Source organism: Patella vulgata, chromosome 4 (genome assembly GCF_932274485.2).
Source record: "Patella vulgata chromosome 4, xgPatVulg1.2, whole genome shotgun sequence".
Taxonomy (NCBI): Eukaryota; Metazoa; Mollusca; class Gastropoda; family Patellidae; genus Patella; species Patella vulgata.
The window spans coordinates 27,062,009-27,076,405 of record NC_065882.2 but is presented as its reverse complement, the minus strand read 5'-3'; the positions used below and the strand labels follow the sequence as shown (position 1 = coordinate 27,076,405).

Below are 14,397 nucleotides of genomic sequence, written 5' to 3'. Positions count from 1 at the left end.
CAAAATGAAATTAAATTGTATAAATCTTGTCCATTCACATACTGAAATAACACATCAGATCAACCCAACTCAACACTTCATTTTGACCTATATCAAAGAGGTTAGTGCCTTTTAGGTTTCTATTGTATACAATGTTTCCAGTTTATAATTTATATCATATAAAGATGGAAATGTATCATATTTATTGCTCCATTGTTGTGTTAAAGGTATTAGGTGTGCCCATATGTAAAGTATTTTTACATGCTAAAGTTATTTTTGTGAAATCAAACAGGCAACCTATAGATTTTGTATTGTTGTTATTAAATGTTAAAGAATTGATAATGTTACTATATTATTATACATACCATGTATATTACTAGCAGTAGTCACTTTAGTATTGTTCATTTCATATGTTGTAAAAGACAATTTGTATGAACTATTTTATTCTCAATAAATCATCCAAAACTAAGTGTTTATACTTTTTGGATCCCAGATTTGGCGGGTATGTTACTTTGGTGGTGCTTATTCAAATAAAGTTGATCATCTGCACAGGGCCGCCGGATATGACATTTTTGCACTGTTGCTTTATTTGTTTGACAATTTCTCATAGATCAATTATGAATATAGATGTATTTATAGCCTAATCCAACCAACCTACTGCTACATTTAGCCTTAACTTAGCAGTAGTCCGCACATTACGTAATTTTGTAGGAATATTTCTGACATAAATTTGAATAGCCTACGAGGAATTAAATATGAAAAATAAAGAGGTGTGGTCTAAAACTGCCTGCTTAATAAATAAAGATAATAGTTATGTCCCTTTATTTTCAGTAGAAAATGTCTGACAAGAAAAATTTTAAAACCCCATCACTGTATTATATCTTATATCTGCAATATATTCATACAAGTGAAATAAAATGTTGAAGAAATTGTTCAAGAGTTCAACTTCCTGGATCAATGACAGGTGGGTATTAATCTCTATCAGCACAAGTAGGTTATTTTGGGACTAATGTTATATATCGTTATTGCTTACAGTCACAAGCAGCTCTATTCCAACACTGGGCAGCTGCCCCCCCTTGTGAAAGCAATCCCAATAATAATGAACCCATAGCATCTGAGCACTCGGAAATTCGAATTTGATAACAGAATAATATTAATTTTCTTTTTGTATGTTTAGGATACTATATTTATTCACATGTAAAATACAATTTTTCATTATTTCCCACTAAAGTTAATTTGATTGTCCATCATTTTGCAAGCTCTCGGCCATAAATAATTTACCAAGACTCTGTGTAGAAAAACTGGATATTTGTTGACAATAATTATCAATTTGACCCGAATATAAAAGACAGTCAAGTCTAGGTGGTGATTGTAATGGTTTAAATAGTTTGTTTAGATCTTCATCAGGAAGTGGAGGTTCACCACGCTGGGCTCTCATAGCATTATCCTGTTGCTGTAAAAATAAAGAACAGTCATTAGAACAATTGACTAGCCAATCCATAAATATCTTTCTTAATCATGAAATGAAATGGAGTTTAAAATCCTACTGTGCTGCTCTGACAGGGCTTATGATGACGGTAATCATAAATGGAATAGAACTAGGGTTAACGAAAACTTTACCTAGGCCAAAACACCCATAACAGCCATATTTCCACCACTGAATTTTAGAATTTCAGTGGACTACCTTTTGTTCTACACCATCCTAACAACTATGCACACTTTCATTTTCTGACAAGTGGGAACAGGATTAGAAAAATGCTTAATTTTATCCCAGAAAATGACTCAACTTAGCAAGGTTTGTTTCACAGAATTAACCATGTTGTTCATAAATTGAACAGAATTCTTTATGAAAAAATAAAATCTTTGTTGAGAGTGTGCATTGTCGAATACACTTTACAGTAGAGAGAGAGAAAAAAAAAAAAATGGGGTTTAATGTCTACTTGACACAAACTAGATCATTTTGGGACTAACATGGTTCAATTTTATTTCAATAATTCGCTTACAGGTAGGGGTCTTTAACAATGGGAGGAAACCGGAGGACCCAAGAGAAAACCCATGAGGACGGACAGGCGACCATTCTCCTGATCATGTATAACCAGGGAATGTATACCATGCCAGTTGACTCAATGACAACCATTGGCCATCCACCCCCTGACCCCACCCCACCCCTATACAGTAGAGGTTCCAAAGCACAATTACAAGCTCCATAAAGGGATTGATTTTCATAACTTACTCTTTTTTGTAAATGTTGTTGTTTAGCCTGTTGTTGTCTCATGATCTGTCTCTGACAATTTAAATATTTGTTTATATCCATTGTAGTAGCATCAACACATTCCATTAACTGTCTCAAGTTTTTCTGTAACATGGAACTGAAATAACACATGGTTCAGAAATATCATCAAAAACAAAATTATTTCACTAAAAAAACAGGGGCTACCAGCCAGGATACGCCCACATTTTGCAAGAGATGGACAGAGAACAAGCTAAAAACAAAACGATTTTTTGTACAATCAGGGGAAATAATCCAGAAAGTTATGGTCTGAAATGCGCAGATATCAAAAGGGACTGAGATCTTTGGGATATAAAGATATGTTTTAAGTTTCATCAGAATCGGATAAAAATTGTGACCTCTAGAGGGTCCACAACCTTCGTATTGCATACTTTTACACAATTTGCGTACAAGAGCGGCCATTTTGTCAGGCAGTTTCATTTCGATTTTCCCGAAATTCGAATTCAACCTTCATTATGGTGGAATGGTGAAATATTTAAACGTTTTTTAAAATTGGAAAAAAAAATTGTGACTTCTAAAGAATCCGCAAGCTAAAAATGCGAATTTTCAAACAATCAGGAGCCATAATTCAGGAAGTTATGGTGCGATGTGCGCGAATATTGAAATGAACCAAGATCTTTGGGTTATAAACTTACATTTCAAGTTTCATCAAAATCAGATTGTGACCTCTAGAGGGTCCACAAGCTAAAAATCAGGGGCCATAATCCATGAAGTTTCGGTCCGGTACATGCCAATATTGAAAGCAACCAAGATCTTTTGGAGATAAACCTATATTTCCAGTTTCGTCAAAATCCGTTAAGAATTGTGACCTGTAGAGTGTCCACAAAAAAAATTGTGGACGGACGGACAGGGATGATGACAATATACGTACACATGAAAATGTGGGCATATAATTAGCTTAAACTTATTGAAAACCAGCGGCTGCCAGGCAGGATACGCCCACATTTTGCAAGAGATGGATAGAGAAGGGGCTAAAAAGAAACAGGATTTTTTGTACAATCAGGGGCGAACATCGAAAGGAACTGAGATCTTTGGGTTATAAACTTACATTTCAAGTTTCAACAAAATCGGATAAAAATTGTGACCTCTATAGGATCCACAAGCTAAAAACGCGATTTTTCGTACAATTAGGAGCCATAATTCTTGGAAGTTACGGTCCGTTACATGCCAATATCGAAAGAAACCGAGATCTCAGGGAGATAAACCTGTATTTCAAGTTTCGTTGAAATTGGATAAAAATTGTGACCTTTAGAGTGTCCACAAACAATTGTGGATGGACGTCCGGACGGACAGGGGCAATGACAATATACATCCACATGAAAATGTGGGCATATAAAAAAACAAGACAAGCTTGTTGGTTATTCGTAATAGGTCCAGTTTCCTTTGTAAAAATAAGTCACGTGGCGAATGAAGACATCTCACTCGACATGGATTGTGAATCCCGGGATTTGCGCCGTCTTTGATGCTCAATCCATACGAATTCCAGGTAGATATTAAAATAATAATTAGATCATACATTTTGTGGTTTCACTGACCAGTTGTTAAATTTAAATAGTCATTGAATAATCCCTGATAGAACACCGGATATCTAGAGAAACAGATATTAATAATATATTTTTCCGTCCGGATCTCAAATGCTTTCCGATTCCCGATAACACTTGACATGCATCGGATGGAATTAGGTCAATAAACCAGCATTGCTAGATTTAGTTTTAAATAGCGTTTTAGTTTTATTCTTTTTATTTCATACACATGCTGACTGGGATTTACTTTTAATAATATTGCCCTTATTATTTAAGGTTATGGCATAGTCTACCGAATTTTATTTTATATAAAGCAATTTCAATTATGGTTGTCACATGATCATTGTGCCGCTTGTCTATACACAAATGAATAAAAACTTTGTAAGTTATGTGATAGACAAAAACAATAATTTGTGTTTTAAATATGAAGAAATGACATGGTCAGTGTCCGAAACAAACATTTTCCAAGCACAGGCCCACAGGACCTGTGTGACATGTGAGTCCTTCAGGTGACACGCAGGCCATACCAATAATATTTATAGTTTCCAAGCGAAGCGCAGGACGATCAGCGGAAAGGAAGTACATATAAAGCGACTGCACATGCGTAAGTATTAAAATGTCATCGATTGACATGCCAGTACATCATAAGACTACGGGTTTAGTAACATGCAAAAAAAAAAAAGACCAAAAAAAAGACACGCTTTAGTGTGTCATTTCAATTTAATGGAAACAAATCTATTCATGGCTACATAATTTAGGTTTTTTCTTATTAAAGATAGGTTCCCAGAAAAGTATTTATCGGGTGGTTATGTCCAATAAAAGTATGACAATTTTGGTATATATGGAAAGTAGAAATATCCAATCTTACTAGAAAAATACTGGATTCCCTGAAAAACACTCATGGAGCGTATACAGGACAAAAATGTAAGGGTTCCCCTAATCAACAGCCCAGCGAAGATCGAGGGCTTAGCGTACATGTTGCCCACGGAAAAAGAAGTGGGCAGTGGATAATCCGAGAATTTAATTAGGATTCGATATTTGTAATAAATAGTCAGTGATTAAAGACAACATCATCTTGTGTATACAATGAATTCTCCTCCGACTTCGCCCCCGTTGCTATAGGTACCGAGAGAGGTAAGTCACGTGACACAAACATGACCTCTTTTGATCGATTTTTATAGCAGGGTATTCCTTGGCAATTACAATGTTTTGAGAAGGATTTGAAGCAAAATTATGATAAATTAATTAGTTTGAATATGTTTTTAGTCCATATATATCATCAAATCACCCAGTTTGTACGCGGGAATGTATCTTTAAACTAGGTAAACTTCAAATAGTTACAAAAGAAACTTGACGCATGGCGATAACGTTGACGAATGGCGTTGGCATAAACACGCTTATCCCGCCCTAGATTGTTAGCACAATAGCCCAGAATTGGGTCAAATGAGGTCTCGTAGGAAATGGTTTTAAAATTATAAGCTTCCATTACCTTTAATAGGAGGTAGACCTACAGCTACACCGTTCGGAAAATTTTCCATATTTAATTCAAGTTTCGGCTTGAATTTCATGTCAGTAATATTCCTGAATAAATTACTGTCTTCGTTTTTTGGATGGATATAAACTGATACAGCACCATGGTATTTCTTCATAACACAATTTGTAGTTTTTGTCTATCACCTACGAGCGTAACTTGCAAATATGTTTTTATTCATTCGTCCATGATAGACACAGGGCACAGTGATCACGTGACAACCATAATTGAAATTGCTTTAAAATAAAATTCTGTACGACTATGCCATATAGCTTTCAATAATAATAACGACAATATGTTTAAAATTAAGCCTCTGTCAGTATGTGTATAAAATAAAAAATCATAACGGTAAACGCTACTTAAAACAAAACCTAGCATCGCGGGTTTATTACCTAGAAATTCCAACCGATGTCACGTATCATCGGTGGATTTTGTCAGAAAAATATATTATTAATGACTGTTTCTCGGTGCAATCGGTGTTCTATCCGAGGATTATATTCAACTAAGATTTAAATTTCACTAACAACTGGTCAGCAAAACCATTAAATGTATGATTCAATTATTATTTTAATATCTACCGGTACCTGGAATTCATACGGAGCGTTGAAGAAGCGCGATTTCTGAAAGAGATGCACAATCTATGCCGAGGTATGGCTGTTATTGACATTATAGCCAGCAAGCAAGTTGATTGACTATTTAATCATTAAGTAATAATTAACCCGTTAAATTTAGCCGAAAGTAGATTGATCTATGATACCATAGTGCCTGGTTCATTGTTTTACCAATCGGCTTGATTGAAGTTCATGCGGCTAAAGCCGACAAAAAAACAGCAACAAATCAGAGGCTGGTTACGCGAGTCAATGTTTAGAAAAACAGCAGCTTCCGTCATGTCGATGACAAGTAAACAATAACCGTCAACTGTCGGAGAATCGGAGGTTGTGTTTCTACGATCGTTCTACATTTCCAGAATTGTCGTATGTGGAAACTAACTATGCGAGATAAGATGGCGAAGGCCCGGCAGATCCGAATGAAATAGGCAAGCAGGAGTCCTCCGATAAATCAGTTGGCCTTGGGCCTACGGACCGCCGCTTGTGTCGAACACTGGACATGGTGTCGTATCAGCTTATTTTGGCTACTGCATTTTCTGATACTGGCCGTAGTAGAAAAATCTTAATTTTGATCGACTGATGATATCTATTTATCCATCGTGTAAACAAAGACAGTAATTTATACAGAAATATATTACTGACTTAAACCGTCAAATATTAGCCTATTCAGAAAAGACATTCTCTATAACAAATTACCAAAAAATATATTTGTTGAAGTCTGGTTATGTTATAGTTAACGGGAGGCTCTACCGGGACCTCATTTGACCCAATTCTGGCAGGTTGGTTTTAAAATGGATTAAAATCCCTGTTCTTATCACCAATGCTAAAAAAGGTCACAAGACATTCAGGAGAGTGATTTATCCGTTTTCCAATTTCAGGAGCTTTTTTTTTGACTCTCCAGGAATTTATTCACATGAAGGCCTGCAATAGCGCTGTCCAATCAGAGGTTGTGACACACACACACAATGAAATCAAAAATGGTGACCTCCACGGAAACCTTGACATTTAACGAACCTTGATTATCATAGGTATACATTTTTTTAGCTGGAAATCGCTAGACTTTGTACATGTATTTGCGATGATATTTTCTATCGAGGAATCTGGGAAGTCGCCAGCTGGGTCAGTAGCTAATCGGAATTAATGACGAAATATGCAGGGCTTTGCATGAAGGGCTTGATAAGATGTACGCAGTTACAGCGAGATCAAGCCCTCTATTGAATTTGTGGTAATGATAAAACATCAAAGGGATAGCTTCCCGCCTGTCAACAATAAAAATCACATTCTCCCGCCATTTCTATAACTAGAGTTGAAAATAAAACTATCTATCGGGAACTTATGTGACGTACCTTGTAGCTAAATCTAGAAAATTAAATTTATCAGCTTCTTTATCTTTTTCCTCTAAATTACAGAGGAGAGAATTAACAAGATGAGAATTTTTAGTAACCACTGGTATTTCTTCAAACATTTTATCAAATGTCATTCCGTGTTTGGTAATGTTTTCTGTAGTGAAATCATTTTCACTGTGGAATTTCATCATAGCTGGTGTAAGACGATATGCCTTTACAGATAAAAACCCTTGTGTTGTCTTCAGGGGGTCTGAAAAATGAAATGGTATCAATTTTAACACTCCTTGATGCTTTAGTGATAAATAAAGATGTAAGTTCTTATGGGTTTCAACAGAAAACATATTTTTTGATACAGAGAGAATCTCCTACCAGTCTTTTTTGATATCAAAATAGACGAGTAGGAGATTTTATTTATCACCCAATCCCTTCTTACATGCACAACTAGATACATATAATTCTTTGCTGTAGATTTCACTTTTACTGAACATTACGGCGTAGTGATACATCATTTTTTGACAGCAATTCAACCATTGCAAAGTCCTTTATATTGACCCAGTGTTTCCATCAAGGTCAATTGAATAACAATAGCTCATTTTTAATTTTAAAAAAGTTATTTTTAATAAGAAATGAACTGTTTTTTGAAAATAAAAAAAAGTAGTTCCTTTTCAACTGACCAATCAAATTCATGTAGATTATGAAATATATCACACAAGCGATATCTACTGTAGAATGTATAATTGGGTGATAAAATATCTTTAATGCTTTATCAGCTTATCATTGACCATTTAAATGTATACCAAACTTCATTAAAAGTTCACGGTAAACAATATTTAAAAAATCTGCAACTTTCCACATTACCAATAGTCACTTTTCAATTAAGTGATTTGATGAACTGTATCTAATTCCACCCTAGGGAACTTACCGTAAATGAGAACAACTGATTCTTCTATAGAATCCTGGTAATTATACTGAGAATCAATCAATGGTCTATTGATAAATGTGCCAAAGTAAGTGCTCTGATACCAGCCAACATGTAAATGATCTATGTTGACATGACGCAAATTACGCATCATTTCCATCTGATATTGAACTGGAAAAAAAAAAAGTTCAGAAATTATAAGGATAAGTGCCCAGTGCCCTATATATTTTATTGAAGGAATCTGGTTAATTGGGACATGAAAGGCTCTTGCAAACATTTACTGAATGAAACTTTTCAATTAGGGGTGAAAGACTCTTGCAAATATTTATCCAGATACTGTAACTATATTATCTGAAACAAATAAGAGCGTACTATGGACCAGAAACTTAGAATTACATCATCACAGCTATCTTGGAATTGCGACATCATATCAAAAATCAAAGTATGTCAATCCATACAAAATTGTCAAAGGAACAAGCATACCAATTTTCATATCCATTTTACAAATTTCATGCCTTAGTGATTTTTCCTAGAGTGTTTGGGGTGCAGTTCCTGGTCTAAAAACAAATAGATCGCTAGCGACAGAAAGCGATATCAACACCAGCTAACCATACTAACCTTCATTGAAGTCTTCTTGATCTTCACTGTGACGTGGAAAAGGAAAACAATTAGTAATTTCTAATCGATTGTCTACTACCAGTCCTAATAAAACACCCTGCACCAAATCAGTTCCTCCTGCACCTTCCTCTTGACAATGTTTGATTAATTTTAATACAACCTAAAACAAAACACTCACAATAATTACAAAGCTTTGAATTTGGAGAGGATTTCAGTAACAAGTTTATTAGTACCTGTATGTTCCAGTCTTGTGAGAGGGTTGAAAAGTTTTGAGTATCAGTAATAGGGTCCCCCACCATAAATAAATATCTCCAAATATTTTGACAATTATACCACAATAGAAAGCCTTTACTTAGTTTCTCACATTCAGTCACTAAATAAACAGTTATGATGTATTTCATGAGTTATAACCATTTAAACATCAATAAAAAAAATAGACTGAAAGGGTAAATGTGAGCGATCATTACATCTGGGCATTTTTAGCACAAAATAGGTTACTTGTCTTTGGTTTAAAATCAGTATGGCTAAGGCTGTTCTCCGGCTAATTGACACTCAGGCCTGGATAATCAAGACTATTTTCTACGAAACATGTTTATGGGCCAGATGGGCCATAACTCTAGATGAAATTAACGGAAATTGTTGAAATTCAATAGGATCTTCTTTTTACTAATTTAAATGACGCATATATACATTTCATACAGATCGGCAGATAACTTTTGATGTTAGAGTGTTCACAAGGTGCAACAAAGTGAAACAAGAGCCATAACTCTAGAAGTAATTTTATTTCACAAATTTAAATAATGCATATAAATTTCACAAAGATCGGATGATGACTTTTACTTTTGGCGTGAAACAAGGGCCATGACGGAAATTGCTGAAATTCCATAGGGTTCTTCTTTTTACGAATTTAAATAATGCATATAAATTTCACAAAGATCGGATGATGACTTTTGGCGTTAGAGCGTTCACAATGTTCAACAAAGTTAAACAAGGGCCATAACTTTAGATGTAATTAACGGAAATTGGTGAAATTCAATAGAATTCTTCTTTTTACCAATTTAAATAACGCATATAAATTTCATACAGATAACTTTTGATATTAGAGCGTTCACACGTTGCAACAAAGTGAAACAAGGGTTATTACTCTAGATGTAATTAATGGAAATTGCTGAAATTCAACAGGATTATTCTTCTTTTTACTAATTTAAATGACAAATATAAATTTCATACAAATTGACATATCTTTTGATGTAAGAGCATTCTCAAGCAGGGCTGCCGACAACCAGTATCGCAGCGCAATTTGCGATACATATTTTGTCCGTTGCTAATCAAAAATTAAAATCTAACGTTTTTGATTCGCAGTAACTGCGAATCATTAATATGCCTGTCATTTTGGATATTGACACAAAGATAATCCACTTTCAACGTGTATAAAATGCAGAATAAAATTTTATAAACAAAACTGAATTCTCCGTGTGACATTTTCTTCTCGAACTACCCAGACACAATTCATTATACTACATGTATATAATAAAGGGACATAACTCTATGAATAGCAACTATTAAACCGGAAATAGGGAATCAAGTAGTACCACTCACGTTGCGGGACATGTCAATTTCAAGTAATTATATCAGAAAACATTTTGAAAGAAATAAATCCAGTGTATGCCCGCGTATTAAAAATAAAATTTATAAAAATAAATACATCTGAACGTATTGTAACATGATAAATCAAAGTAAGAATTCCCGTAAAATATTATTGTTCATATTGCGTGTGTCTAGTTAATAATAATAAAGGTGCGCGCGATTGAACCAAAATAGTAATACACGATAAAAAGCTGACGAAATTGTTTTCTAAAGAAGATTTCTAACGTAACAAAGAAATAACAATTAAAATGAGTAGGGCTTCGGAAGTCACTGCCAAGATTTGGCTTCAGACATTCACATTCACAAACTGTCACAACTACATGTGGCAGTGCTAAAAAAAATCTAAGAATGAAATCTAATCATCATATTTGTTATGAATTAAAGTAATTTCTTGTTATTTAGGTGTTTTATGTTGAAACTGAAAAACTGCTAATCAATTTTTAAATTTGCTAATCAAATTTGGCGAAATTGGACTTTTTGATTAGCAGTGCTGCTAATCAACTGTGAAAAATTACCGACAGCCCTGTTCTCAAGGTGCAACAAAGTGAAACAAAGGGCCTAATTCTATAAGTAATTAATGGAATAACCAGACGCTAGAAATTGATATTCGACTGAGACTTCTGGCGTATTTCGCCGAACATAACTGATTTGAAATTAGAGTAAAAAACGGAAACGATGAATGTAAATCAGTTCATACATTCAGATAACATTATTGTATGCGTTGCGACCCATTTGTGTCAATTTCTAGGTACCAAATATTAGCGATTTAGCTCCTTTAAGCTGTAACGACATTTCGGACTCAGTTCAGCAACAGTTCGGTTTAACTTGATGACTATTCGGACCAAAAATGACCTGAGAATGAGCAAAATTGGCCAAAAATCACTCAGAGACTGTATCTCAGTAACACTCAATTCCTGAGATTGGCTCTTCTGGCTGTGAAGTTGCCTGGAGGAGTCCATAAAATCCCCCTATGGGTAGGGTTGTCACGATTAATCGGTTTAGTCGTAGTCGTTTCGGTTTGTAGTCGTTTCATCTAATTTATATTGTTACAATTAAATGTACATATAATGTTTAACTTTAACTGTCTGCTAAACACACTACTGAATTGCTGCATATGTATTGAAACTACGTCTTTTAAGGCTCAATACAGAAATTCCCATTTACAGTGGCACGACCTTGATGTCGCATGGAATTCCTCGCCTTCCATATTAGGAATATATAGCTATAAATAGCGATAAATGTGTAAAATGGTTGATTTTGGCGCGAAATAGCTGTCAACAGCCACATACACCAATAACAGACATGATAATATCACGGACCTTATAATACATGGACTGAATGCATGCCGCACGAGATGGAGAAGTTGGTGATGCCTTTTTACGAGCGATAAACTACCAACAATATAATTGAAAGATTCCTTCACAAATTCCTCATGTATAAAATAATTTTAAATTGAGTTGTAATTTGTTATTTAATTCACAATCAGAATGTGACGTTACTGTGTCCGAGACGTGAATAAACAGTTCCCCAAACAGACATTACCTGTCAGGAGTCTCTTCTGTTCTCCTCCCTCGGCGTATGTTGCTGCCTTTTTTAAAGACAAGTGTTTTGTTTTTTTATTTGTACCATTTTGTGCGGGTTCTCTTGTTGTTTTTCGTCAATATGATTATCGCTATATATGTTAAAATATTATGTACGGGAATTGTTGTACTACTGAACTGTAATCTATTACCAGTATTGGATTTTTAATTAGCAGTAAAGCTGTAGGGGTAAGTCAGAACAAGGGGATATCTTACTCATCCCCAACTCGTAACTAAATATCAAAACTAATGACTTAGTACATGTTGTTTATTGCCAATTTAAAAAAATGTATTCCAACATCTCTTTAGCTCAAACTCAAAGAAATTTATTAAAATAATATACGGTCAGCTATTCAGTGCTCACGCATATCAACAATCACAAGGGAAAACCTACTGTAACCAGTACAGATAATGACATTATTAGCCAACGAAGAAAACATTTATTTTACATTATTATAGAATTTTTACGGCATCCGATTAATCGGCACCGATACGATTTGGTACTATTTCAGTAACGTACCTCTACCAGTTCCTTTGATCGTAGAGACTTGAAATTTTCAGGGGGTGTTCATGGGGACTAGATATGACCTCACACCAAATTTCAGCCGAATCGGTCAATAACTTTTTATTTAACCGTAGTTTAGGTTCTATAAGAGATAAGTTTATCCGATTTTGACGCCATTATGTTTGTTGACTATTTAGGCTCGAATGGCGTCATATGGGGATTGTGGGTTAGGGTAAGGGCTAGAACCTGTAGATTTCGTCATAGTCTCAAGATGTTGACAGGGCTAGCCCTAACCCTGTCTTGTTATAGTCTAAATAGCCAACAAACAAAATGGCGTCAAAATCGGATAAACTTATCTCTTATAGAACCTAAACTACGGTTAAATAAAAAGTTATTGACAGATTCGGCTGAAATTTGGTGCAAGGTTATGGCTACGCACCATGAACACCCCCTGAACATTTCAAGTCTCTACAATCATGGGAACTGGTAGAGGTACGTTACTGAAATAGTACCTACGATTTTTGGCTAGCCGATTAACCGATTCAAGAATTTTGTAATCGTGACAACACTAGTTTCTATGGCTATATAAAACCAGCTACAAAAATAAAAGTTCTGAATCGATTTTGACAATTTAAACAGATTAATGATTCTCGGGATTTTTTCTAACTGTGCGCAAAATTTCAGGTCTCTAGCTCAAAAATTTAATTTAATTTAAAAGCCGTAACTGGAAAGACGATGAAAAGCAGACTGATGTCTTGGGACAACAGTCCAACCCAAGCCGTGTTCCGGAGTCATGTTCTGGGTCTACAATGATGATTATGATTTAGAAATGGAATTAGAAATGTAACGTTAAGAGAAATCATATTCATACCAAACCGTCAAGTTGAACATATTGTACAGGTGCACGCTGTTTTCTCGTCGCCATCTTGGTTTGTCTTCCGGAAGACTTAGATGATAGTCACGTGTACACAATTATTATTAAGCATTTTATTTTTCATCCACAACAGTCAGGTGATATGCGCATGCGCCACAATATTGGCAGAAATTGACGACCGTCTCTCTGCACATTCTCCACACAAGGACACAGCTAGATCACTAAAGATTTCCCCATTGACTCCAATGTTAATTCTCGTATCTTAGACCGGCTCTAACTTTTTCCCAAATTTTCGTTGGGTAGAACGCTTTCTACCACAGATGGAGCAACATGTGGCAACCACTTGCCCAAAAGCACGTATGAGGTTCTTCATGAAAAACTTGAGATACACAAGCTGGAAGTAGAGACAAGTAAACATGCAATTTCAGGCCCTCCATTTCAACCTAACCAACCTCTCAACTCTTGTATCCTTCCGCATCAAAATTATGAATATTCACCAAAACCTGGCAGAAAATGTATTTTCAAACCCTTTTCCTCGATTGTACACCAAAAAGTCAACAAAAATCGCCATGCAAAAGGGGGAAAAAGGAAAAGGGAGAGGAAGACTAAAAATAGCTTTGGCCTTGGTGATCTGTGTCCTATATGTCTCGCTACAATCTCCCAAACAGAGTTGTCTTCCCTTGCAGCACTAACCAATGCTGGATAGATGGAAATGAAATTGGGTTTAACGTCCTACTTGTCTGCTCCTATACTGGGCTAATGAAGACGGGCATACGCCATACAGTGTGCTATGAGGGAAATTTTGCCCGGGCAGCGGCACTACCGCCTACTCTTATATCGAATTCCAACTGCCAAGGGATCTTTTACGTGCATTCTAATGTATACACGGGACCTCGGTTTTTCGTCTCGACAGCTGTCCTTGTCAGGCCCTCTGTTCTGCACCACTGACAAGGGGAAACCACGTCGGAAAATCAGGA

General features: G+C 35.5%; 1 protein-coding gene across 1 annotated transcript; it reads right to left on the bottom strand.

Moving 5' to 3' along the window:
* Positions 1–1,136: 1,136 nt before the first annotated feature.
* LOC126819651 (eukaryotic translation initiation factor 3 subunit H-A) lies at positions 1,137–13,561 on the bottom strand. The gene is made up of 6 exons (XM_050547809.2): positions 13,418–13,561; positions 8,815–8,974; positions 8,200–8,367; positions 7,278–7,527; positions 2,213–2,348; positions 1,137–1,432 (listed from the first exon to the last, which is right to left on the bottom strand). The coding sequence occupies exons 1-6, from the start codon at positions 13,469–13,471 to the stop codon at positions 1,211–1,213; spliced, it is 990 nt and encodes a 329-aa protein (XP_050403766.1). The 5' UTR covers positions 13,472–13,561; the 3' UTR covers positions 1,137–1,210.
* Positions 13,562–14,397: the final 836 nt, after the last annotated feature.